The 25,901-nt window shown below is 44.7% G+C and overlaps 1 protein-coding gene across 2 annotated transcripts; it reads right to left on the reverse strand.

Annotated features, from left to right (window-relative positions):
- Positions 1–7,929: 7,929 nt before the first annotated feature.
- Positions 7,930–25,901, reverse strand: LOC127054506 (beta-1,4-galactosyltransferase 3-like). 2 transcript variants are annotated; one of them, XM_050960743.1, is made up of 7 exons: positions 25,845–25,901; positions 24,591–25,079; positions 16,471–16,706; positions 15,375–15,565; positions 14,072–14,194; positions 10,240–10,344; positions 7,930–8,724 (listed from the first exon to the last, which is right to left on the reverse strand). In XM_050960743.1, the coding sequence occupies exons 2-7, from the start codon at positions 24,826–24,828 to the stop codon at positions 8,553–8,555; spliced, it is 1,065 nt and encodes a 354-aa protein (XP_050816700.1). In that variant the 5' UTR covers positions 24,829–25,079; positions 25,845–25,901; the 3' UTR covers positions 7,930–8,552. The 2 variants fall into 2 exon arrangements, with proteins under 2 accessions (XP_050816700.1, XP_050816707.1); XM_050960750.1 differs by lacking the exon at positions 25,845–25,901 and adding an exon at positions 17,706–17,764 and having other exon boundaries at positions 24,591–24,686.

Raw genomic sequence — 25,901 nt, forward strand, 5'->3', positions numbered from 1 at the left:
TGTTTGTTATATTAATTCCTCCAGGAAGCAGTAATTTGTTACCTAGAAACTTAAATGTTAAAAACCCTGCTCATGGTAGCATGAAGTCTAAAGAATTATTTCCTCTGGCTAGTTGCTAAGCATATTCATTCTATCCTGCAGAGGAAAGACTCAAGCTGTTACGGCTTACTGCTCTTAAGAACAGTATCCATCTTGGCCCCTGAGTTTGCCAACTGCATTCATTTGCTCTTCAGATTAGCTCTGAAATTACTAATATTTTGGAATGTACCAAAAATTGCTGAGATTTTAAAACCAGTGCCAGATTTTTCACTTCCACTGTTTCCTGTTGTTGCTGATGGTTAGGCAGGTGGTTTTTTGAGGGGAGAGAGAATAAACACTCCCACTCCATCTCCCCTATGCAAAAACTGTCCCAAAAGCAGCCCTTGCTCAAGCTCACCAGGGCTGAACAGGTTGACTGCATACAGTGAGGTCACAAAGGGGGCAGGACCTTCCAGACACTCTGCTTCAATTTGAAAAGTTAGATTTTTTTACACTTTTACCTTTTTCCTCAAATCAAGCTGTCATGGTATGAACCCCTATTCTGAACCTTAGCATCCAAAAGATGGGGTACCAGCATGAATTCCTCTAAGCTTAATTACTAGCTTAGATCTAATAGGGCTGCCACCAACCAGGATTTGCAGTGCCTGGTACACTCTGGTCCCTCCAAAACCTTCCCAAGGGACCCCAAGACCCAGACCCCCTTGCGGCCTAGCAGGTCCATACGCCTCGCCTCCTTGGACTTGGGTGCTGGGGCCTCTTGCCCGTGACGCTCCCTCTCGTTCACCGACTGCACGACGAGGGAGCACGGTGTCGGGTGTACATGGAGGTACTCGTAACCTCTGGAGGGAGCCATGTACTTACGCTCCACGCCGCGTGCAGCAGGAGGGATGGAGGCCGGCGACTGCCAGATGGTATTGGCGTTGGCCTGGATAGTCCTGATAAAAGGCAGGGCGACCCTGGTGGGAGCATCTGCTGAGAGGATGCTCACCACGGGATCTTCGATTTCGGAGACCTCCTCAGCTTGCAAGTTTAAGTTCTGCGCTACGCGCCTGAGGAGGTCCTGGTGCGCCCTGAGGTCGAGTGGGGGAGGGCTGGATGATGATGTGCCCGCCACTGCCTCATCGGGAGAGGACGATGAGGAGACCCCTGGCAAAAGAGTGTCCATGGGAGGCTCTGTCTGAACCCGCGCCTCTGACTCCGGAGGGAGCTCAGGGTCCTGCTGGTTGGACCTATCTTCCCCCGCCGGAGAGGGAGAGGGGCGAGATAGTGAAGCCTCTGGCACCCTGCGCTCAGCTGTTGCAGGCTGAGGAGGAATTTGTTGAGGGCCCTGGGGTTGGTGGTACGCTCAGGGTGTCCAGAAACCCCACTGCTGCGGTCTCTGATCCTGCGGAGGAGGGTCCTGAAAGAGGGCTGCGGGTCTGTCTGCATCTAGCGCATACATACTGTCTGTCTGCGACGAGGCAGACGGCTGCCTGGAAGGCCATGGAGGGGCCGAACGCGGCTGGTAGGGTTCCCTTGGTCCCGACGCCGAAGATCTTCTCGGTGCCGGGGACCAGTACCAGGAATCATACCGGTGCCGGGATCGGGACCGGGACCTGCCTCCGACGCGGCGCTGGGATCGCGACCGGGACCTGCCTCCGATGCGGCGCCGGGAGGTCGACCGGGACCGGGACCTGCCACCGACGCGGCGCCGGGAGGTCGACCGGGACCGGGACCTGCCACCGACGCGGCGCCGGGAGGTCGACCGGGACCGGGACCTGCCACCGACGCGGCGCCGGGAGGTCGACCGGGACCGGGACCTGCCACCGACGCGGCGCCGGGAGGTCGACCGGGACCGGGACCTGCCACCGACGCGGCGCCGGGAGGTCGACCGGGACCGGGACCTGCCACCGACGCGGCGCCGGGAGGTCGACCGGGGTGCTGATCGCCGACAGGAACGGCTGCTAGAGTCTCGGTGCCGGTAGCGGCGACTTGATCCAGACCGGTGCCGGGAATAGCAGGACTGTTTGGAGGATGACCGGCGCCGCGAGTGCAACCGGTACCGCCGAGGGGAGTGGTGCTGGGACTGCGAGCGGCGCCTGGAGCGAGAGCGTCCACAGTGTCGGGACCTCGAAAGCGACCAGTGCCGGCTGGGTGAGTCCGGAGACGGCGCTCGCATCGTCGCCGGCTTGCCTCTGGATACGACCCGCACCGGGGGTACCGGGGGTTGAGGCTGGGTAGGCTCCGTAAGAACAATCAGGTCCCGTGCCGAAGCGAAAGTGTCTGGCGTCGAAGGGACCAATAGCTCAACCCCAGATCTTATAGGGGAGCTAGGAGGGACCCGACTCGACGGACCTACAGGGCCCAGAGTCGACGGGATCCCTGCCGGTGGTGCCGCGGCCGAGGTAGGCGCCGGGCGCTCTGCTCGAGTCTGCCTGGATGGAGTCGCAGACTTCGAGGGCCTTGTTTCGGGTCCCGGTGCCGGGGAAGGACGGTGGCGGGGTGTCTTTCCGGTGCCGGCGCGGTCCGGTGCTGGCGTAGAGGCGACGCTCTGTGTCAAGGTTACCAGGTTAAGTGCCGCTTCCATTAGGAGAGTCCTTAATCTCTGGTCCCTCTCCTTTTTTGTTCTAGGCTTAAAAGCCTTGCAAATGCGACACTTGTCTGAAATGTGCTATTCCCCCAGGCACTTTAGGCAAGCATTGTGGGGATCGCTGGTAGGCATCGGCTTTTTACAGGCCGAGCATTGCTTGAACCCCGGCGAACCAGGCATGGGCCCGGTGCCGGGAAGGGCTACAGCCCAAACCCGCTAATAACTATACAACTATATTACAAAACAACAATAACTAACTATACTTTTACAACTATTTACAACTAACTACAACTATGATACCGTAAAAGCGAAGGAGAGCTAGGGACGTGGAGGACAGCAATGCCACGCTCCACAGTTCCAACGACCGACACGGCGGTAAGAAGGAACTGAGGAGCGGGTGGGCCGGCAGGGGTATATATCAAGCGCCATGGCGGCGCCACTCTAGGGGGCGACCTGCCGGCCCACTGGAGTTGCTAGGGTAAAAAGCTTCCGACGAACGTGCACGCACGGCGCGCACACCTAACTGGAATGGATATGAGCAATCACTCGAAGAAGAACCTTCTTTCCGCCCACTCTCAAAATTTCCCTTCGCTCCGAGGGTATTTGAGAGGCATCTGGGCCTGGGGATCTTTGGTGTGATGGTGGTGTAATGAATTGCACTCGGTTGGGGTTCTTGGGGCAGTTGGCCTTGATATGTCCCAGTTCATTACACTTAAAGCATCACCCAGCTGACTGGTCACTGGGCTGAGGTGGGTTACTGGAGACTGGTGAGGTGGGAGAATAGGGAGTCTGCAGCTTTCCTTGGGTTATAGGTGGGGTCTTGGGTTGCCCTCGGGTAGGGTTTATTGTCGGTGTGACCCCTGTGATATTCTCTCCCCTTGATAATAGCTTTTTTCTTTTCTGCCACTTCCACCCATCTGCCTCCAATCTCCCCCGCCTCGGTTACAGTTTTGGGCTTTCCATCTAGGATGTACCTTTCTATGTCCTCAGGAACACCCTCTAAGAACTGCTCCAATTGTATTAGGAGGTGCATGTCATCCAGAGATTTAACCTTGGCTCCTGATATCCAGGTATCATAATTTTTTCCAATGTGGTAGGTGTGTCGGGTGAATGACACATCTGGTTTCCACCTTAGGGCTCTGAACCGCTGACAGGCATGCTCAGGTGTTAGTCCCATTCTGATCCTGGCCTTGGTTTGAAAAAGTTTATAATCGTTCATGTTTTCCTTAGGCATCTCAGCCGCCACCTTTGTTAAGGGTCCACTGAGCAGTGGCCTCAGCTTTATCATGTACCGGTCTTCAGAGATGCTGTACCCATGGCAGGTCCTTTCAGAATTTTCTAAGAAGGCCTCAGTGTCATCACCTGCCTTGTAGGTGGGAAATGTCTTGGGATGGGGGACAACAACTGGCGAAGGGTTGTTAGGGTTGGCTGGAACATCTGGGTTATTCTTTGCTAAGTCCAGTTCATGCTTTCTCTCTCTCTCTCTCTCGCATCTTTTTCTCCTTGATTTCTAGCGCCTTTTGTTGCTTTTCCATGTCTCTTTTGTAGGCCGCCTCCTTGGCTTTTTCTTGCCTTTCTAGTAGCTCCATCTCCTTTTCTTTTATTTCTATTTCTTGTTGTTTTATCCTCATCTCCTTTTCTTTTCTTTCCATGTCTCACTTGTGGTCTGCTTCTTTGATTTGTCCCTCTGCATCCAGTTTTGCCTGTTCCTTGGAACTCACGTTTCCTGCTTTCTTGTGCTGGATGCGCCCTCTGCTGTTTACTGCCTGAAATGCTGCTTCTCTGTTGCCTCCTTAGGATTGCTTAGCAACAGAGTCTTTTTTAACTTTTTCCTACTAGCCTTTACCCAACAGAGTTAGGAAAAAAAAAACTCTTTCATTTGCAAATGTGTTTTGTTGGTGTACGCTGACTCACAGCTGGAGTCCCTTTATTTAACAAAAGACCCTTGTTAAACTTAACGCTTCTGCCTTCAGAATACTCAGAAGAGTGGGAAAAAAACTTGCAGACTTTTGCTTTTAAAAGCAATCTCCTGTAGCCTGCTTTCAGCTTTGCTTTTAAAAACCCTCTTCTCCCTGCTTATAAACAGCTAGCAGAGAAAAAAAAAATAATAATCCTACTGGCTTTTGGATTCTATCTTTCCCACACGCTGCTGCCACCATGTCATGGTATGAACCCCCACTCTGAACCTTAGCGTCCAAAAGATGGGGTACCAGCATGAATTCCTCTAAGCTTAATTACTAGCTTAGATCTGATAGGGCTGCCACCAACCAGGACTTGCAGTGCCTGGTACACTCTGATCCCCCCAAAACCTTCCCAGGGGACCCCAAGACCCCCTGGATCTTAAAACAAGGAGGAACTCTCTCTCCCCCTCCCCTTTCCCCTTCTTAGACTTTCCCTCCCTGGGTCATCTGGAGAGGCTTCACCAACTCACTGGTGAAACAAGATCCAAATTCCTTGAATCTTAACACAAGGGAAAATAAACCCCTCCCCCACTGTGTCCTCTCCCAGGCTTTCCCTCCCTGGGCTATCCTGGAGAGAGAGACAGATTCAAGCTCTGTGAATCTAAAACAAAGGGAAATTTGCCTTCACCCTCCTCCTTTCCCCCCACCACACTCTGGTGAGTTTAGACTCAATTCCCTGAGCCTTAACAAGGGGAAAAAATCAATCAGGTCTTTTTAAAAAAAAGCTTTTAATAGAAGTAAAAATTGTCTCTGTAAAATCAAGTTGGAAAATGTTACAGGGTCTTTCAGCTTATAGACACTAGGGAGAGTCCTCCTCCCAGCACACTGGTACTTACTGACTAATTTAAACAGAAGAGATTTTTTCAGAAAGATTGGAGGAATCTGCTTACATGTCTGGCCCCTCTCAAGAAAAAAAACACAAAAACCCAAGAAGCACAAAGGCTTCCCTCCACCGAGATTTGAAAGTATCTTGTCTCCTGATTGGTCCTCTGGTCAGGTGTTCCAGGTTTACTGCTAGTTAACCCTTTATAGGTAAGAGAGACATTAACCCTTAACCATCTGTTTATGACACAAGCAAATGGGCCAAGTTTTACATTTCAGTCATTCATGCTCTCACTGTATTGTGTGCCTAGAATGGTTTTAAAATGGAGACAGTGTGGAGGGTTTTCCTAACTTACTCCTCAAAACCCATGATTTTACTTGAAGGTGTTTTGGGGTTTGGTTTTGTTTTCCAATTCTGTCAAAAAGCAAGAGACCACATCTTGAAAACTTGAGACAAAAGGTCAATGTTTGGAAAATTAAAAGTGTGTGGCAGTGAAAATTAGAAGTGATGTATAATGGAAATAACAGATGCTTGCTATCGTTAATGCTATAAAAGCTGAGACTGCTCCACCATGAACACTTTGAAAAGTAAATTCCATCATATACTGCCATCTGCTGTTTCCCCCTGAACACTGCAGCAATAACTGCTCCTTTTAGTAAGGAAGCTGCAGCTGTCAAAAGTGTCTGCTTCATGCAGGGGAGATCAGCAGCCTCAGCTGGTTGTGCATGCCAGAACTTATGCTCCCCCCTACCCCTTAAACAAGGCAGAAGTACACACACACAGGCTTTGTATTGTGTCCTGACAATCAATGGACTGGCAGTCTCAGGGGAAGGCCCTATTTTTTAGTTCCTTTCCCCTAGTAGGGTCTGAATCTGCACACATTAGGATTAAAAGCCTCAATGTCCCAACTATCTCTATTTGCTCTTTCTCTATGCCTTACCAAGCTGTTCTAGTTTATGTCCTATGCCTATTAAAACAGAATTTATCACTAACTAACCAACTTCTCAAATGCATCCAGAAACTACTAGACAGAGTGGGGTAGGACAGGACAACTAAGTGGTGGTTTACTGCAACTGTATTGAGAGGGGGCCTTTTAGAAATTAATGTAATCTGTCGGGATGGGGTACAAAGTCCAGCTTCAACCGCTTCTCTTTTACCCCACGAGAAAGAAGACAACTCAGTACTACAATCAGTATTCTTACTCCCATTAAGGCTAAGTAATTTTTCCTTGTTAACATGTCTCTTTCCCCATCCTAAAACAGAAAGCATCCAGAATGGAAGGCAGTGTGAAATGAAAGACAGGGGGCTTACCTTAGCTGGAAGTTTAAAAAAATTCAACAACCCAAGGGACTGACTGGTCTAATTAAACTTTATTATTGGCTAGTCCTGAGGGTCACCCCACAGCTGTTTAGCAATGGATTAGTCCTCTTCCCCTAAAGGGATTAACACATTTAGCAGTGTGACCTCCAGATAACACACAGAAGGAGTAGGGGACCGTTTAAATAGCTTCAGCTGCTTAAAAGATGTAACCCCATTAGAAATACAATAGGAGCAAAATGACTTCTTTAGATTTATGACAAAGCTTGCTTGCAGTCAGCTAAGAATAAATGGCTGGTTCTATGGTCACAGTGACACAGAGGAAAAGGTAGTGAAATGCACTAGCTGTCTCACATGTTCTGTGGAAACTGAAGAGATGGCCCCCTGGATGGCTGAAAGGACTGGTAAAGGGGGAAGACACAGGCCTTTAACTAGGGTGTTAGCCCAAGATTAGTTACTAAAGCATTAAGAACTGGCACCTGTTGTAGAACTAGCTGAGAGTTCACACACTCAGTGGAGAAGTGTCTGTGTCACAAAAGTGATGGTTCCCCCTTTATTGCAGGCTCAGGGCTAGGCCAAGGACTGAACTGGCTGTGGAGACTGAATTCTCCTTTTATTCATATTTCTCCAGAATTCTTCTCAATGGATGAGAACTTCAGGGTCCAGCTCTCAAGGCAGTGTCACTGCCAACAGCAGTGCAGAAGTAAGGTTGGCAGTTCTGCAACCCCCCCTTCCATAACCTTGTGACCTCCCCACAACTCCTTTAGGGGTCAGGATCCTTACAATTACAACACTGAAATTTCAGATTTACATAGCTGAAATCATGAAATTTACAGTTTTAAAAATCTTATGACTCCGAAAATGACCAAAATAGACCATGAATTTGGTAGGGCCCTACCAATTCCTGCAGCTGAGGGGAGACTGGTAACTTATGTTTAAAGTAACCCTTTTCTGGCTCTTATAGATACATGGAGTGTTATTTCTACCAGTCCCATGCTGAGTTTTTTTAGTAGTGTTCTAAGTGACTAGATTTATAAATTAGATCAGCACTGGCAGGCAGACACACACACACACAAAAATTTATGCAGGAAGCCGATATTCAGGTTCCTGCTCTACTTATGACTAGACAAGACTTTGCTATACCAAGCCGCTAGACTTCCTGTGGAGCAGCTCATGTACATTGCAAGTGGTCACATAAAACAGGAACCATAAGAGGGCTATTAACTTTCAAAATCTTATATTTAAACTTCCTGAAGAATATTTACAAAAAAAATGTAATAGTTGGAAAGGGAAATATTTAACACCAAAGAAAACTTATTTCAAGAAAGACTGCAACTAGAGAATCTCTTTACCAGTGAGATGGGACTGAGGTTTCTTTCAAACAAAAGATGAAACACCTCCTCAGAGTGGCTTTAACCCAATTACCATTTTAAAATAGTAAGCAGGAGGATATGCAGAGGTTACCTAGCTGGCATTCAACCAACTATCCAGCTAATGGGTGAAACTGATTTAAGAGTACGCAGATTAGAATGGATTTGCCTGGTCATGAATAAGGATGAACTCATCACAGCTGCAATAGAGCTGGGTGGGTGGAGGTGTGTAAAGGGCTCAGTAAGCATCACATTTTACAGTGCTTAAAAAGGGTTCTCTACAATAAACTGAATCCAGTCTAGTAGCTGTCATGCCTCATTCCTGAAGACTTCTCTTTTAACCCTTGCATGTTTGGAGGAAAGGTGACGCCCACAGCAGGAAATAATTCCTCAATCTTTGTAGACCTCCGATTCCTGATTAACAATAGGCTGGCACCTCCTGTGTTGTACAATTTCAGGTGCTGCACCAATACTCAACCTCTCTTCTCTTTGTTTTTACCCTCTGGAGGCAGCATAGGAGCATTCCCAATGTCCACAGTGATGTTGGTATAAAGAAGGTGCTTCTTTCTTGAAAGGAGTTTGAACTCTACAGAATTCATTCCATCATCCTTCCATGTTTTTTTAGTGTTATGCAGTGGAGCAGGCCTGAAGGGAGGAGAATACCTGTAGTTAGATAAAAGGACAGCAGGGGGAGACTAAGGAACTATTCCCAGCTTTGTCCACTCAGTTACAATACAACACTCTATATGTGAATATGATTAAGTAGCTTAGTCAGAGAGGCACTTTCAGGTAATACTTAAAGAAAGATGTAGACAGGCACATAGGGAAGCTGTGCCAGGTGGCAGCAGCTTTATAGGTAAAACCTGTTCCACAAAAAGACCTCAGACTGTTCGTTTGCACAAAGGAAACCTGTTCTAGACAAGCAGAAAGAACAGAGACATGCTGTGAGGTGCAAGAGACTGGAGTAATTGTATGGTATTAAGGACCAATTGGAACTGGAGCCTGAAATGAATTGGGAGGACCAGTGGCATGTGTGAGTACAAGGATGATGTGGCAATGCTGATCTGTATTTATGAAAAGGCAGTGGCAGCACCACACTGCACATTGGAACATGGAGAGGTGGGGCCTGAGGAGGCAAAGGGGGCAGTGAGAATTTCAGAGGTAGAATGGAGATGCAGATGGCTGTATGTCAACTTGTGAACACGTGAGAGAAGCTGTTAAAGGAGCTCAGCCTTAAGGATAAGGCAAGTGGGAGGGCTGAGATGCCAATGTAGACAGCCTTCACCCCACCAGATAAATACCTTCTTCCAGCTTTTGGTATGTAAGTAGGTCCTTGGGGATTTAAATTAGAGGGTCCACCTTCCCCACAGCTGCTGAATTCAGCGCTCTGATTTCATATTTTTAATGGGTCTGCATACAGCTTAGTGTCTGTGTACTCCTAGCATAAGATTTGTATGTAACAAAGTATTAAGACATTTATTTTGTCTGAGATGTACATAGAAATCTTGAGAGGAGGGAAGAGATAAGAGAACACGCTTCAGTATTTCCAAGATAACTTCCAAATTAGTAATCTCAAGGTGTCTTGGTTCTTCATATGAAGAATTTCATGACTGTTAAAATATGAATTCTAAATAAACTATTACTATAGTGTCTGGAGCCCTAATCATGGGCCAGGACCCCACTGTGCTAGGCTCTGTACAAAACTCTTGCTAGCAACTGCCAATCAAAAGAATGATCTTATTAATAAGGACTTCAAACAATGTGATGAACTAGTATTAAGAGCATCTACACTTTAAAAATATAACCACTGAAAAAAGTAAGGTTCAGTTGTAATTGGCTTTTGACCAGACAATATTGCTGATATCACAAATGTTCTTTTGTCCATGAGTCCACAGGCTGCCAGCAGGACTGCAGGAATTTAAGTTGTGATCAAAACAAATCAAGCAAATGTTTCCGAACTGTGTGCTGAACAAAGCCAGAGACAGTTTATTTAACTAGCAGCATTGAAAAGCAGGATGGTGAAAAGCCACAGTCCAAGAAGCTGCTTTCTGCCCTGCATGAGAAGGAAGTTGATAGCACTCAGTCAGCAGGCTCTACAGACCAGGGATGGCCACACTGGAATTAGGACAAACGAGGACAGGACCCTCCTACAATAGTTACCTTATTGGGTACTCTTCACTCCCTTTGTGTTGCTCAAGATCCACCATTTTGTAGCGTCCAAGATGAATAGAGGTCCTGACTATTTTCATTCCTGCTAACTGAATCCTTTAAAATGAAGACAGAGCAAAATCTGGGTTTATACACAAGAATGCCAGCTCTAGGCTACACAAAGTACAGAGATGTTTCCTGGTAGAAACACCACCAAAGCAAAGAAAAAAAAAAAAACAAAAAAAAACCACACAACAGAGCTGAAAAGACAGTACTTCAAATTCAAGAAGAGGAAGTAAGATTATGGTATTCAGTAGTACCTCCTGAATTATGGCACAATGCACCACTAAACTGACTGACATCACTTGTAGAGACTGATGGGAACACTTACTTTATCTGAAACTAGTGTGGTACATAAGTATGAGTGGGCCAGCAGCAGAGCATTATGCTACCATTCAGATGAGCTAGAGTTTCAGAGGCCGTAACTGCTGTGTCTGAATGCCCAGGCTAGGGAAATATACAAAAAAAGTATTACTAGCACTACTGCCACTTGATGTGAATCACTGGCAGTTCTGGATAGATCTCAAGTGCAGAAGAGGCTCCCATAGGCAGACCCATTGCTACTACCATGTTCATTTAATTTGCTGAAGATTTAGGCAGTTTAATTTGGCAAATTAACAACTTTGGAACTTTTTATTCCATTTCTTTCAATAAAAGTTTCATTTTAGAGATAAAAGTGATAGAGATAGATAGCAGCAAGCTGCACTGCTACATTCCTGCTCCCAAGCCCTTGGGAAAGGCCAGAGTGCCAACAATTTAGACTAGAATGATCAAAAGAAACCTAGAAATGGTATTAATTCATTAAGGGAGTATGTTTTCTGAATGCAAACTCTTGCTACAGCCCAGGCTGAGATAATGGTACTTTACCAAATGCTAAAACAAACATTACGCTGCACAGAAAAATGGACACAACTGCAAAAGAGCTGAGCTAACTTTGCTTTGAACTCTAGCTTTTTGTATTTAAAGTTGTATTACTATGTTAATGCAATAATGAAAAACCCACAAAATTAGCATAAACACCCCCAAAAACATGGTCTGTGCTTAATGTTAATACTTAAATGGTTCCAGTTAAGATGTTGAAGCTCATTTCTCATAGGAGGTGAACAAGAAGGATACCAATGTCTGAGATTAAGGTTTAAAAAACACAACTAGCTGATGCTGTTGAACCCAATTTGGCTTCATCCGTACTGACTGCAAAACAATGCTCAGCACTGATTGGCCAACCTGGCTCTGCAGTTGTGTTTAATATAATAAAGCTTTATAGAGAAGACAAGGCCAGCAAAGGTTCATGCCATATTTCCAATTTTATTTTTGCTGTTCTACGGCATAGGTGCTCAGTCCTTTCTAAAACTTAGCTCTTAGGGGTCTCAAGCTGGTCACTCAAAAATTGAGGCACCCCAAATCACTGCAAACTTTTGTAAACAAAGAATCATTATTAGCTTCCACCACCAAATAGCAATGTGCCCCTCAACTGGCTGTGGTTATCAATTATTTGTAGTACATAATTCTCACAGGATATTGCATGGGATTTACTTTCCTTCAAGGAAGGTATGTTTGGGGTCTACTCAAGCTAACAGTGCCCCGGAACAGATTTATTCCTTTAAAAAAAATTATGTATATGAAGTGCACTCTAATGCACAGGACTCTGGTAGGGCACTTCTCACCACTGGCACCCCACTTGAGACCCATGTTAAGAGCTGAAGTAGTACAGAAAGCATTGGGATGGGTCTCCTGTTTGTTTTTAGAAATTCAGGATGCACTATAGCCTGATATTCCATTAAATCAAATAGTACTTTCATTACTTTAAGATTTCTCTGCTCAACGGAAGTAACTGTGTTAAACACCTAACCTTCCATTCTCAGGAGCACAATGCTTGGTAAGACTTCCAGTGTCCTTGAACAGAATTTTCCACTGAAAATTACATAACCTGTCACACTGTGCAAGAGCAGGAAATAAATGTACGATTTTTACTGCTAGCTAAGTAGTATAACCTCCCCAACAGTTTGCCTCAAGGTCTGCTAGTAGAGCACTGGTGAATTACAGCTACAGTGCTTCTTAGGGTAGATGAGGCCAAAGGGTCTTTATTCTGTACTCTACAGAGCTACATTGGGCACAGCAGCTGTAATTAAAAACTCTATATTCACACCCATAGCACATCACTTTCCTAGCAACAAAACATCACATTTTGCCAACATGGACTCATATGGTACTTTAAGACTCTATGGTACGTCATTACGTGTCTGACAGTTTAAAGATAGTAATGTAAGGAATCCAGATTCCTAGCTCCCCAAATACTGTGTACTTACTGAAACAGTCTTTCAGGTGGTAAATGCCAGGTCCTGAATCCCCTCCTATTTTTAAATCTAAAGCTTCCCTTAAAATGCCCTAGCTGCCTTCTAGGTTTTCTACCTTGTCCGCCTACTATTCTCTCCTATGGAATGATTAATTTCGGTGAGAGTCAACTGTCAGTCACTAGTGGTTTATACAGCTCTTGGAAGAACCCCAGAGACAGCACAAGGGTATTCAATGCAACATTATCTAGCTCCTGAAGCCCAAGCTATCTGAAGAAATCTAACCTCCTCCTGTACAAAAGTGATACTTTAAACAATATTAGATCTAACATGCCCTGACCATCAATTCTGAATTTAAAATGTCTCCAGAGCTGAACTCTGGAAGGATGCTGATACATTGCAGAGGATTCAGAGAAGAACCACCAGAATCATTAAAGGATTACAAAACATGCCTTACAGTGATAGGTTCAAAGAGCTCAATCTAACCTATTTATAGCTTAACTTTCAAGGGTGACTTTATTACAGTCTGTAAGTATATGGGGAACAAATATTTAATAGGCTCTTCAATCTAGCAGAGAAAGTATAACGGTCTAGTTTCAACTTCCAGCCACTGGATTAATTCGGACCAGAAATAAGGTGTAAATTGTTAACGGTGAGAATAATTAACCATTGGAACAATTTACTAAGGGTTGTGGTGGAGTCTACATCACTGACAATTTTTAAATCATGATTGGATTTTTTTTTTCTTCTAAAAGATATGGTCTAGGACAGTGCTTCTCAAGCTATCTGATGTGAGGGACCGGCAATTTTTTTCTCCCCCAATGTGCCAGGGACCGGTGCCATATTATTATCCTATTCAACGCTCTTATGAGGAAACTTGCTGCAGACTGGCAGCCGATGGCTCGCGGACCGGCACCAGTCCGCGGACCACCACTTTGAGAAGCACTGGTTTAGGACACGTGTTCTCAACCTTTTTCTTTGAGCCCCTCCACCCCCCAGAACATGCTATAAAAACTCCACAGCCCACCTGTGCCACAAAAAATGTGTTTCCGCATATCCAGTAGATTAAAAGCCAGGGTTAGCATTAGGGGATAATAAGCTGGGCAACCGTCCAAGGCCCCATGCCACAGGGGACTTCGCAAAGCTAAGCTGGCTTCATTCCCAGGCAGTGGGGCTCGGGCTTCGGCTTTTTTCCCTGGGCCCCAGTGACTCTAGTGCCAGCCCTGCTCTCAGATTTATTTCTGGTTGAGAACCACTGGTCTAGGAATTATTTTGGGGAAGTTCTGTGGCTTGTATTAAGTAGGAGGTCAGACAAGAGGATCATAATGGCCCCTTCTGGCCTTGAAATCTATGAATCATAGCACTGTATAAAATTAAAGTTGTCCAGAACCTGTTAGCTTTTTTATAGGGCTAATGGAGCCCATGTAATATGTTATTACTTTAGACCTTTATTCAGTTCTATTTTAAAATGGCCCAGTTCTAGCCGTTAGTACCTTGCAGCAATGTCATCGTCTTCACCACGACTGCCCCAGTAGGTGTTTGGAAACCCATTTATCTTCATGTAATGCTCTGGAGTCAAAGCAGAGACACCTCCAAAAAAGGACCAATATGGCAAACTGGAGAAGAGCAAATTGTCAAAATTGAGAGTTTGCATCAGTCACTTGACAAACTGTCTTACAATACAGCGATAAGTTACATGCATGTCAGTCTCAGCTTATTGTACTTGTATTTCACAAGAAGCTGGATGATAGTTTTCATATTTATGTGGCAAGTGTATTGAACTAAAAAGAACCTGTAGAAAGTTTTCGTCACTGAATAAGTGGGATATTAAGTACTTCAGTGCAGAAGATCAGACTGGTAAATTCAGCTGTGATTCCTTCTAACCAGCAAAATTCAGAGATAAACTGTTCTGCAACTCAGGCATTTTTTCCCCCCAGTGTGAGGGAAATACTGTACTCTGCTCACAGAAGCAGGAAAGAAAATAATTAGCCATCAATCACAGGAAGATGCATTTCAGTTTGCTTTGAATAGCTGCCGAAGGCAAAAAGGGGCCCTCAAAGGACTGGGTTTGTCCTGGTGTGTCATAAAATGATCCATGATAATTATATAGCTGTGGAAGAGGGAAGCCATAGCTGTTGAAAGTGATGTAGATTACAATTTCATCAACATCTCAAAGACAGCTCAGCAGCAGTATGTCACATCACATTTACAACAAGGAGTCCAGTGGCACCTTAAAGGGTTACAGATTTATTTGGGCATAAGCTTTTATGGGTAAAAAATATCCCCACTTCTTCAGATGCATGGAGTGAAAATTAGATACAGGCATAAATATACGGGCACATGAAGAGAAGGGAGTTACCTTACAAGTGGAGAACCAGTGTTGACCAGGCCAATTCAGTCAGGGTGGATGTGGTCCACTCCCAATAATTGATGAGGAGGTGTCAATACCAAGAGAGGGAAAATTGCTTTTGTAGTGAGCCAGCCACTCCCAGTCCCTATTCAAGCCCAAATTAATGGTGGTAAGTTTGCAAATGAGCAAAAAGCATGTCACATTTGTGCTGCTTAATGCTCTCCATCTTGCATCTTAGGGAAGAAGAGAACAAAAATCTTTCAGTTTCAATATGGGTGCATGGGGGAAGAGCAGCAGGAATCATTTGACTAGCTACTCTGACACATCCCTTCCTGCAACAGCTGCCCAGGTAAGAATACATTGAGGTAACATCTTTCAATGTTCCATGAAAAGGGACTGCTGATAAGATCATGAAAGAAATGTCCATCCCAAATGCAGACCTTTACCTGTACTGGAATTTGTCTATGGCACTGGCAATATGTTTGGGGTAGTATTCATCACAGACGTAGAGGTTATAATCATTTTCAGGAATGAGGTCCACATCATGCAGGAGCAGACAGTCCCAGTCCTCATCCTTCATGGCTTCCCGGATACCAACATTAAGGAGCTTGGCTCGGTTAAAAGTAGCATTCCCAGCCTGGAAAAGAAAACATGCAGTTTACTCACCAACTCCTGGAATGGCTTCAAGGGTCTAAGGCTGCTCAGACTGAAGTCAATGGCAAAACTCCCATGGATTTCAAATTTGAGTGAAACTGGAACCAACTGATGCTGGGAAAAGTTTTCAGAAGTTCCTTAGATGCTTTTGAAAATCTGACCCTACTGCCTTAGCAACTCTATGAACTTTGGGAAATTGAGTCTTTTGCACATGGGCATAAAGAGAAAAAAAGGTATTTCTAATCTCTGTAACAGACTAATGTAGACCTTCAACTATACTTCCCTGCACACAGAGATTATTGCCCTCATCTCTCTTTAGAAAGAAGCCAGAAATCAGAATACATATCCTAGTTACATACAATTGAAAAAGATACTCCCCTTCCTAACTAGCCATCAGTTTTCACCACTAGTTAGTTCCCCCCCTCTGAGGATCCTTCACAAACACCATCACCAGAACTCATCAGTAACACCAACTGTTTGGCCTATGTAAGTGTGACCCAGAGCAGGATCAAATCAGAGTTTGTACCTCACTCTAGGCAAACAGTAAGGATACCCAGTTCCACTCTGGCACCTCCTTCTGACTGACTCAGAAGGAGTTCCGATGAACTTGAGAGGACCCATATTCAGTCCTCTTTCACAGGAAAGATCACCACCCTTTAAGTTTAAATTTGTCCCTCCAAAAAAACAAAACAAACATGGAACAGTATCTAGTGCTAAGATACAATGACAAGCGCTTTAGAAATACAAATTATGTGCCACTGTACATTCATATTCACAAACTCCACATTTCTCAGGGGGGAATTGTATGTCCACTTTTCATTCACAGTCAAACCACTCCTTAACTGGAAATCTCAGCAGCAGTGATAGACACACATCGTTTTGATTTACCTGGTGAATCAAGTAGATGCCATATTGAAGCTGTTGGCGCTGTAGGAAGGGATGAAGATAATAGAGAAGGTATCGCAGGTGCTTCTCCTGGTTCTTGTGTGGTACAATGATGGCTGATTTGTAGCGAGCCAGGCAGTGAGGAGGGCTGTAGCAGCCTCCAAACCGAACAAAGGGATTTTTTTTTATTATCATTCTTTCACTAGGGAATGTATTAAAGGTGATGGTTAATGGACCAACTGTAAGAACAAGGGAAAGGAGGGGGGAAAAAGGGAATATCTGGTGAATATGAGGTTGAGCCAAGTCACTGTTCAAATCCGTCACTGTTCAAATCCATCAGAATAAAAACTCATATCTACTGCTGGAAACACTTGAGCTATACCCCACTATACTGCTCCCTGTTGGGTATCTGTCACACTATGGGTTGGAATCTACAAGGGAGGCCTTTCAGTGGGCTGATCCACAGTCCTGTTCTTCTGACATTTGCTATTGCTCACTCAAACTAGAAGACAAGACCTAGAATCCTGTGAAGTACATTGTGTAAGCAGACCACAAGGGTGTCCTGATAAAAGGCAAGATATTTATCATTGCAGGATGGTTGTTTCTCCAACTATTCTTCTACAAGCACATCTGCCTTCTTTACTACCTTTTCCCATTTATGTAACAATGCCTCATTTCAGGTAAGTGATCAAGAACAAAGTGGTCTGGAGGAATTGTGGTGACTACAAAGAAACTATTTTGGAGAAAACAGAACTTAAGGGAACAGGGGCACTTTCTCTCACTGCAGCCCATGCCACCCAAAGATAAGTTCCCCTTCTGTTCTCAGGGCAATCTGATATTATTTAGCAGTAAGTAGAATATTTCCTGCTTTGAGAGTTCACAGCCAGCTCTCAATCCATTCTGTTGTGAACATGGGTTCTGATGCCTTCTTAGCATCAGGAAAGCAGACCCTTGTAACCCTACAGTTTATTTTGGTGGTTTCCTTTCCCTTCCTGTACCACTTTTTACCCCTCCTGATGAAACCCAAAGCTTTAAGTATTTAATAAATAAATAAATAAATCAATCAATCAATCAAGGAACCAGATGTCTATAATAGAAAACTATGATTTTTGACTCTGTTACCAAGAATTTTCCTAACCAACTGCTCCCATGTTTGCTTAACTGCAACAAACAGAATGGCTGTTCTTCAGGGAACAATGTTATTGGAGGGGTGGGGGACCACTCTAGATCATACCTACCATGGCTAGGTGATTACTATGATTGTATTAGCTGCTTCTATGGAACTCTCCGCTTCTGTCTTTAAAAACAAAACACTTTATTCCATTATTGTTTTTAATCTGTACATTTCTATTATACTGTTTTTATATTTAAAATAAAAAGCTAAAGTAACTGTTTTCATATGTAAGTATTAACTACTGCTCCAGTGTCAGTTGGCATTTGTCTAAGAGATGCTAACAAAATATATTTGTATTCAGATTCAGTTGCATTTATGGGAGTCACTAAAACAAAGGGTATGAGGGTTTTTTTTTGTTTGTTTTTTAAAAAGAGGTGGTGTTGTTTCTTTCAGTATAATCAGGGCTCTGCATACAGCAGGACCAAATTCAGTAGCGCCAATTTGTAAATTCCACAACAGCAACTCTTGTTTTCTAAAAAAAGCCCAACCTTCATTTATTCTATTGCTATGCAATATTCTTACATTTTTTGTTCTCCCACCCCCACCGCTCACAGATGAATTTTGGAAGTGTTTTCCCAACCATGATTATTTTAAGAGGATAAAGTTGTCTGTCATGCTCTCCTGGTCACCTGGCTCCTCAGCTCCTGTGATGTTGTCCAAGCAACCTAGCTCAGATCCTGCTTCTTTCCCTGCCACACATGGGGAGAAAAACAAGCTTCCTTTCAAGCTGCATCTATGGCTCGTATTCCCAAGGACTTCTGGCTCCCCCACACAGAGTGACCAGATGCCTCGATTTTATAGGGACAGTCCCAATTTTGAGTCTCTCATATAGGCTCATATTACTCCCCACCTCCTGTCCCGATTTTTCACACTTGCTGTCTGGTCACCCTACCCCCAAACTCCCTGGCTCCAAGCTGGACTTCAGGTCTGGTTCCCTAACCCCGCCTCCTGGCTCCATGGAACAGCATAGGGAGCAAGCACTATAATGCAACAAACTCCCTCTTGTGGGGAAAGCAAAGGCAGTTGCATACAGATCTCTGCAGAGCAGGTAGACAGAAAAATCATCGGTGTCCAACAGGAGCAAAATAGCAAATTTCAGGGCAGAAGTACTGAAAAATGCATAGTTCAGAGTCCACAGTTAAAATGAATGGATCAGTTCACACCTTTCTGAGCTATTATTTCAACTCTGAATACTTGTAAATCAATGAAGTGCTGCCTGTACATTTTTAAAGTTCTCTCTACAACCATGAGTGCAATTGAAAAATAAAATATTGTTTAGTAATACTCAGATTCTGAAGCACAAATTCCATAGCAAGCTCTGCTGCCACAGAAGACCAGGCCCTGAGCACAGTGCACTCTTGTACTGTAGCGGGAATTAAGACGCCCTTGTCCTGGCCACTATCGTTCATTCTCTCTCAGAAGACACTATTTACATAAAGACCCTGCTTCCAACTTGTGCTCCCTTGACCACCACTGGCTGAGAGCATGTAACAAAGGCAAGCAGTGAGGAGTTCAGGTAGGAGATCCTCTCCTGAATCATATTACTGATGAAATGATTCACAGAAAAACATAAGTTAGTACTACTGCATCAAAAAACAGTGTAATTTCCCCAAAGCTTCCTGAGCCGTTGCTCTGCATCTATAACATTACATGGAAAAGAATCTTTTAACCATGTTTAGAGACATACAATTGTCAACCAGAACAGGAAGCTTCTAGCTGCATATATAAAAACCACAGCCCCACCCATCCCTTTAGCTTATCTGCATCATTGCAGGACACGTTCTCTGCATTACCTAATAAGTAAAGCAAGCTTTCAAACTAAGAGGTTGTTGCTGGTTTTGGCTGAATCCAATTCATTTCAAGAAGGGAAATGTGAGACCTTTCAGACCTCTTGCGCGCACACTTTGGATGAGATGACCTTACAACAGTCCTCTTGGTACATATTTAATCTGATGTAAGTGGGTGCAACACCACTGACTTCAACCAGCACGATTCATCTTGTCAAAGGGGAACTTATACAATTAGGTGTTTGCACTACCCTGAATGGAAACAGCTTGTCCTCATAGGGAAATTTATTGGTAGAACTATGTCAGTACAGTATGATTATACCACTATGGTTATACTGGTATAACTTCCTGTGTGGACTGCCTGAATCCAGAGTAAGTGTCCACATGTGCAGTTATATTAGTGTACTGTAGGGTGACCACCAGTCCTGAATCGGATGGGACAGTCCCAAAATGCAGAGTTCAAGTCCTGGTGTGAATGACTCCAGAACAGCATGTGTCCTGGATTCCTTGCAGCGTCACTCCACGGCTGATTGAGATTCAGGGACTGCGTCAACCTCTTCCTGGTGTGGGGGGGGTGGGGGGAAGAGATGAGACAGATGACTGAAGTGGGCCTTTGTCCCCTCTCGCTATGAGCCACCCCCTTTCTCTTCCCCCTACTCCCCAGCAGCCAGAGTTAGGCAATAGTAAGAGCTACTCAGGGACCTCAGGCCGCTGTGGAGAGCCACTAACCCTCCACCTGTCCAGGGCGGGGTGCCTGAGACTACAGAGGCCGGTGGGACTCCTGCATGTGTCCCGCTTTTGCCTTTTGAAAAAGTGGTCACTCTAGCGCACTGGTACATCATCAGTTATGTCACTATACTGGTACAGTAACTCCTCGCTTAACATCATAGTTATATTCCTGAAAAAAATGCGACTTTAAGCGAAATGATGTTAAGTGAATACAATTTCCCCATAAGAATTAATGTAAACAGGAGGGATTAGGTTCCAGGGAAATTTTTTTCACCAGACAAAAAACTATATATTATATAGATATACACACAGTATACATTTTAAAAAACAATTTAATACTGTTCACAGCAATTATGATTGTGAAGCTTGGTTGAGGGGGTGAAATCAGAGGGTGGAAGAGGGAGGGATATTTCCCAGGAAATGCCTTGCTTCTAAATGATGAACTAGCACTCGCTGAGCTCTTAAAGGTTAACACGTTGTTAATGTAGCCTTTCATCAAGGCAGCAGGAACAGGAGGGAGGGGAGACAGCACAGCAAATGGAGACAGACATACCCCTTGTGTGTGGGGGAGAGAGAGAGAGAGAGAGAGAGATGCATATTGCCCCTTTAAGTAAGCTGACCCACTCTTATAGACTCATAGACTTTGAGGTCCGAAGGGACCATTATGATCATCTAGTCTGACCTCCTGCACAATGCAGGCCACAGAATCTCACCCATCCACTTTTATAAACAAACCCCTAACCTATGTCTGGAGTTACTGAAGTCCTCAAATTGTGGTTTGAAGACCTCAAGCTGCAAATAATCCTCCAGCAAGCAACTCGTGCCCCATGCTCTTAAATGCATTGTCTTTTGAAGTGGATCAGGAAGTTGGGGCAGCAAGCTCTCTGTCTCGCTCCATCCGTGTCCCCTCCCTGCTCTATATGGAGAAGGGGTAAGCAGGGGGCAGGAGCTGGGGAGAGACACACCCTGACATTAGCCCCTGCCCCCTGCACAGCAAGTAGGAGTCTCTGGGAGCAGCTCCAAGGCAGAGGGCAGGAGCAGCACAGGGCAGTGAGGGGGAGCGGCAGCTGAACTGCCAATTACTAGCCTGCTGGGCAGTTGCAGCACAGGGAACTTAAGGGAGGTGGAGCTGATAGGGGCCCGGCTGCAGGTCCACCCTGGTTCCAAGCCCCCACCAGCTAGCTGCAACTGGCTGCTCTTCCTGCAAGCAGTGGACAAAGCAGGCAGTTGCCAACTTTAAATGACCATGCTCCCTAATTGATCAGCAATGTAACAAGGAAACAATTGTTAACCAGGATGACTTTAAGTGAGGAGTTACTGTACAATTATTCTGGTATAGTTATGCTAGTACACTTCCCTATGCAGACAAGCCCACATTGTTTAGATCAAGAAATAAGAAGCAGTAAAGGAGCATTAGCTTAAGCACCAAATCCTAATGATGGAAGATGGGTCCAATCCAAAAGTGTGTCCAGGCCAGGCCTCTCAACTGCAGCTAAAGGCTTAACCCTATTCATAGAAATGCCCTTGACTATTTATTCTTTTTAAATACAAACAAAAGTATGATCCCTAATAGGAAAGCATCAGATTGGTCCCTGCAGTCTTGTCACTCACTAGTACCACAGCAGATGGTCATGCTCCCAAGAGGGGTATGCCAGATGGGAGTAAAAAGGAGGGACTATTTTCAAAGACATTGGACCAAGTTTGCTCCTGGTATAAACCCATTTAATTCAGCAGGTACATGAGGGAGGAATTTGACCTATCTAATCATTCACACAATGACAGAGTGGATATTGCTGAAAAATTCCTTGCTGAAAATCTTTCAGAAACAAGATTCTGCCATGAGCAAAAAGATGAACTAGAAGAGACAATGCACTGAACCACATTGCTTCCAGTAGATATTACAACCAAAGTGCAAAACTACAGGACTTTGAAGTTAAATGACAAATAGATTGATTCGGTTTGACTGGGATCAAGTTGAGCATACAACAAACTGTATGTATTTGACAAAAAAGAGAAATAGCAGGCAGATGACTTTTGCTTAGACAATCTTCAAGATGGAAAAAAGTTACTTGTTCTGTATGGTAATGAAGACACTCAACATTTACCACACACATAAATGGAGAAAGGGCTGCACTTCATAGAAGGCCTAATCTGAAGCTCATGGGTATGAGAGTCTTTCCATTGACAGGAAAGAGATTTGGATCAGGCCCAAAGCGACCTATTACCAGTCTCCAACATGGAGCTTCAAGAATTACATTTGAAGTCTTATTTAATGGAGATTATGAAATAAGAATTGGAAGGACAGGTATTTAGTCCATATGTGACTATTTTAATTGCAATGGGACTCAAAAGGTTTTTATTAATAAATAATTTGTATATCTATTTTAGTTCTGGGGAGAAGAGTAAATGCCTTTTACAGTAGCATACATTTAAAAGAGGTTTGAACACAATAGATCATGAGTATCTGAAGAAAGTTTCTTTTTATGCACTAAAAAAAAATGTTATTGGTTAGAAAGTTAGCAAACTAAAGCAGAATCTTATTTCTCACACTGCAAGTGTTCCAACTCCTCACAAGGTTGCTTTTTGCAGTGTAATGTTTCAAATGCACAGTTCGAGTTTCCTCTAGAGGTTTCCATAAATGCTAATTACTCTAGAGTATTTAATCTAATTAAACTCCATCTTTAATTTGCTCTCATTTTGGCAGTGCCATATAAAACATTCTCTGATAGGTGAAAAGTTGTACAGCGATCGTCATTTGTTTGTTTGGAGGTTAAAGATAAAGTAAAGCCTCCTATTTAAAGGAAGCCTTTTAAGAAAGGAGCATTTTTGTTAGTGTTTGCTGAAAGGGAGTGCAAGCGTCCCATTCACTAGTCTACAACTTGGGTCACAGTAAGACTTTTCAGTCACTATCTATCCAGGCCCTCTTAAGTGAATCTGTGAGCTCTAGTCTGCACTATACTAAGTCTATGCCTCAAGAAACAATAACTGGCATCTGTGCCAATAATCTCACTGACTATTATTTCATTGGCCATGAGGAACGTTGCTCAAAGAAGTGGCTGTTTCCAAGAGGTGACTGAGGCATACAAGCAAGACAACATGAATGAGAAACCATGCATATTGCCACCACACTGCTTGTTTATTTCATTTAATCTCAGTGACAGAGGGAAAAAACAAAAGGTTGATCAAATATTGTTACAAAGCCTGTAGATCAAGTCTAAATGCCCACTCAGATTAGTAAATCCACGTTTTCCAACTAAAGCGGGCAACTGTTCCAAACAGCTGTGTTGTGCCCACACATTAGCTTTTTTTTTTTTTTTTTTAAACAAACACAATTATGTGAGGCAAGGTTGTGTATCCCCTCTTATCATGCTGCCTGATCACATTTGCATCACTACATTGCAGAATATCTGGGCAGCTATCATATAGTGCCTCAGCAGTGGCAACTGTACATGAAAGACGTACACAGATTATGGCATTTGCAGCATGGGGGCAATAGACTGTGAGGTGCCCTATCACAGACAGCTTGGAGGAGGAAGGACTGGCTGAACTGGTTACACAGCAGTTAGGAAGTGTAAAAAGGTTTCCAGATTGAAACATTTTGTGTTGTAGCTGAATCAGTACTACCAAAGTGAAAATTCTAATGTAGACTAAACACAGTTTATTTTTTAAAACCACTGTGTCATCTAGCCCTTCTTAAAGCTCTGCCTGACTGCAAAATTACCTGTGTCCAATTGGGCAGAGCTCTGAGAAAAGCTGGACACTGGTAAATATAGCATAGCACCCAATCTACACTACAGTTTGTACTGCAGCAGTTACAGTGCTACCTACATCACTGCTGGAAAACTGGAACAGAATTTCCTTGTGTACATAAAGATCCGATCCAAACAGCAAAACAGCATTACAAACTGGCAATAAGAACATGGGCCAATCAAGGCCTCTAGGAATGTAAAACATTCAGTTGCCATGGTTACCGAGTATGTGATGTGTTGACAAAAACCAAAAACAAACAAAAAACGTATGTAGTGTATGCAACATGGCCAGCTCTAACTGGTTATCAGCTCACTGTGAAGATTAGCATAAACAGGGCCTAAGCATACGCTGAACAAAACCACCTGCACTGTTTGACCGCACCACATGCTATCAGAGTAACTTTCTATGCATCCAAAGAAGTGAGCTGTCGCTCACAAAAGCTCATGCTGAAATAAATTTGTTAGTCTCCAAGGTGCCACAAGTACTCTTGTTCTTTTTGAGTAACTTTCCAGTATCTAGATTTAGGATGAAAGGAAGAGATTAATCTAGTCCCAAGAGTGGAAATGCTAGAAGAAGCTTCAGACATTGTAGTAAATTACTGACAAATATATTTCCCTTTTGCAAAGTGAAAAAAGTGTTATTACACTGATGCACTAGTTCAGACACTAGCAGTTTATACATACCAAATATTGGTGACTGGGCTGTGCAATATGGCATAGTTTCTTCATTAGGAGCTCGGGTGAACAAGCTGAGATTTGTATACACATCCTGTGTTTTTGAGTAATCCCAAGGCTGAGGAGCATCTAAAAATCCTCGAAATACACTCGATGCTCCACCTCGGTACAAAATCAGGATAAATATTGCTTGAAAGACAGCTAGGAAGAGCAGAAAACAAGGATTTTCAACCCGAGACAAGGACATGGTTTTAGGCCATCCACTGGAACTAGTCTTGTTGAGAGTTTAATTCTCTAGAACAACTTCACAGTTTAACTTCAGGGCTACATTCATGTATGTAAGCATGCCTGTCCGCTTCAAAGGGCTCAGCAAAACAATATCTTTTGACTGCAGTGCATATTTCAAGCATGGTTTCGTTATGTGCAGTCTAAACTGCTAAACTTTGGCCATCTTCTGTGCATCGCTCTTCATTCTTCCTCAACATTCAAGCTGTGCAGCTAATTAAAGAGGAAAAAAAAGACACCCTGTTACAGTAATTCCACCTAGGGGGACCAGACAGCAAATGTGAACAATCCAGACGGGGGTGAGAGGTAATAGGAGCTTATGTAAGAAAAAGACCCAAAAATCTGGGCTGTCCCTATAGAATCAGGACATCTGGTCACCCTAACGCCACCTCAGGATGCCAGCGCGTTTGCCTACTAATCACCAGGGACAGTCAAGTTCTGGCGTACTGGGGCCAGGCTGGGTCTGCCTTCCCCTCATTATCCCGCTCCCCGCCACTGAAGAAAACTAGCTCCAGCAGGGCTGCAGGCGGGGTGAGGTCCCCGTTGCCGTCAGCCAGGCCGCACAGACCCAGAGCGAGCCGCCCCTTAAGGCGAGGGGAGTTCGGGCTCGTCCCCGCGCCGGGGTGCTCCCTGTGTGGACGCCCGGATCGCCCACATAGCGCTGCCGGGTTTCGCTGCGGGAGAACGCGGGACGCTGGTGCCTGACTCGAAACGTCCACACAGGCAGCAGCCGCGTGAGGAGACAGCTCCAGATAAAGCGAGCGGGGCAGGAGCGGCCTGCGGGGCCTTGGGGCAGCCCTGGCGGCGGCTGTTCGAGCCCCCCGCGCTGGGTTATGGGAGGGGCCGCAGCGACCAGCCCCCCTCACAGCGGCGGGGACCGGTACGGGAAGGGCCTTCTCGTGTCTCCCCCCGCGCCACAGCGAACCCAGGAGTCCGGCCAGCGGCGGGGGCGAGCGCGCGCCACAGAAAGCCCCTCACCTGCCTGCGGAGACAGCAGGAGCCTCCGTTAAACCGCCACTGCCACCACCCGCCGCG

Source organism: Gopherus flavomarginatus, chromosome 1 (assembly GCF_025201925.1).
Source record: "Gopherus flavomarginatus isolate rGopFla2 chromosome 1, rGopFla2.mat.asm, whole genome shotgun sequence".
NCBI lineage: Eukaryota > Metazoa > Chordata > Testudines > Testudinidae > Gopherus > Gopherus flavomarginatus.

Coding starts and splice junctions, on each gene's coding strand:
- LOC127054506 (XM_050960743.1), bottom strand. CDS start 24,828: ATGTCCTTGTCTCGGGTTGAAAATCCTTGTTTTCTGCTCTTCCTAGCT. Junction 10,345..14,071: donor GACGATGACATTGCTGCAAG/GTACTAACGGCT, acceptor TTCATTTTAAAG/GATTCAGTTAGCAGGAATGA. Junction 8,725..10,239: donor AGTGAAGAGTACCCAATAAG/GTAACTATTGTA, acceptor TCCTCCCTTCAG/GCCTGCTCCACTGCATAACA.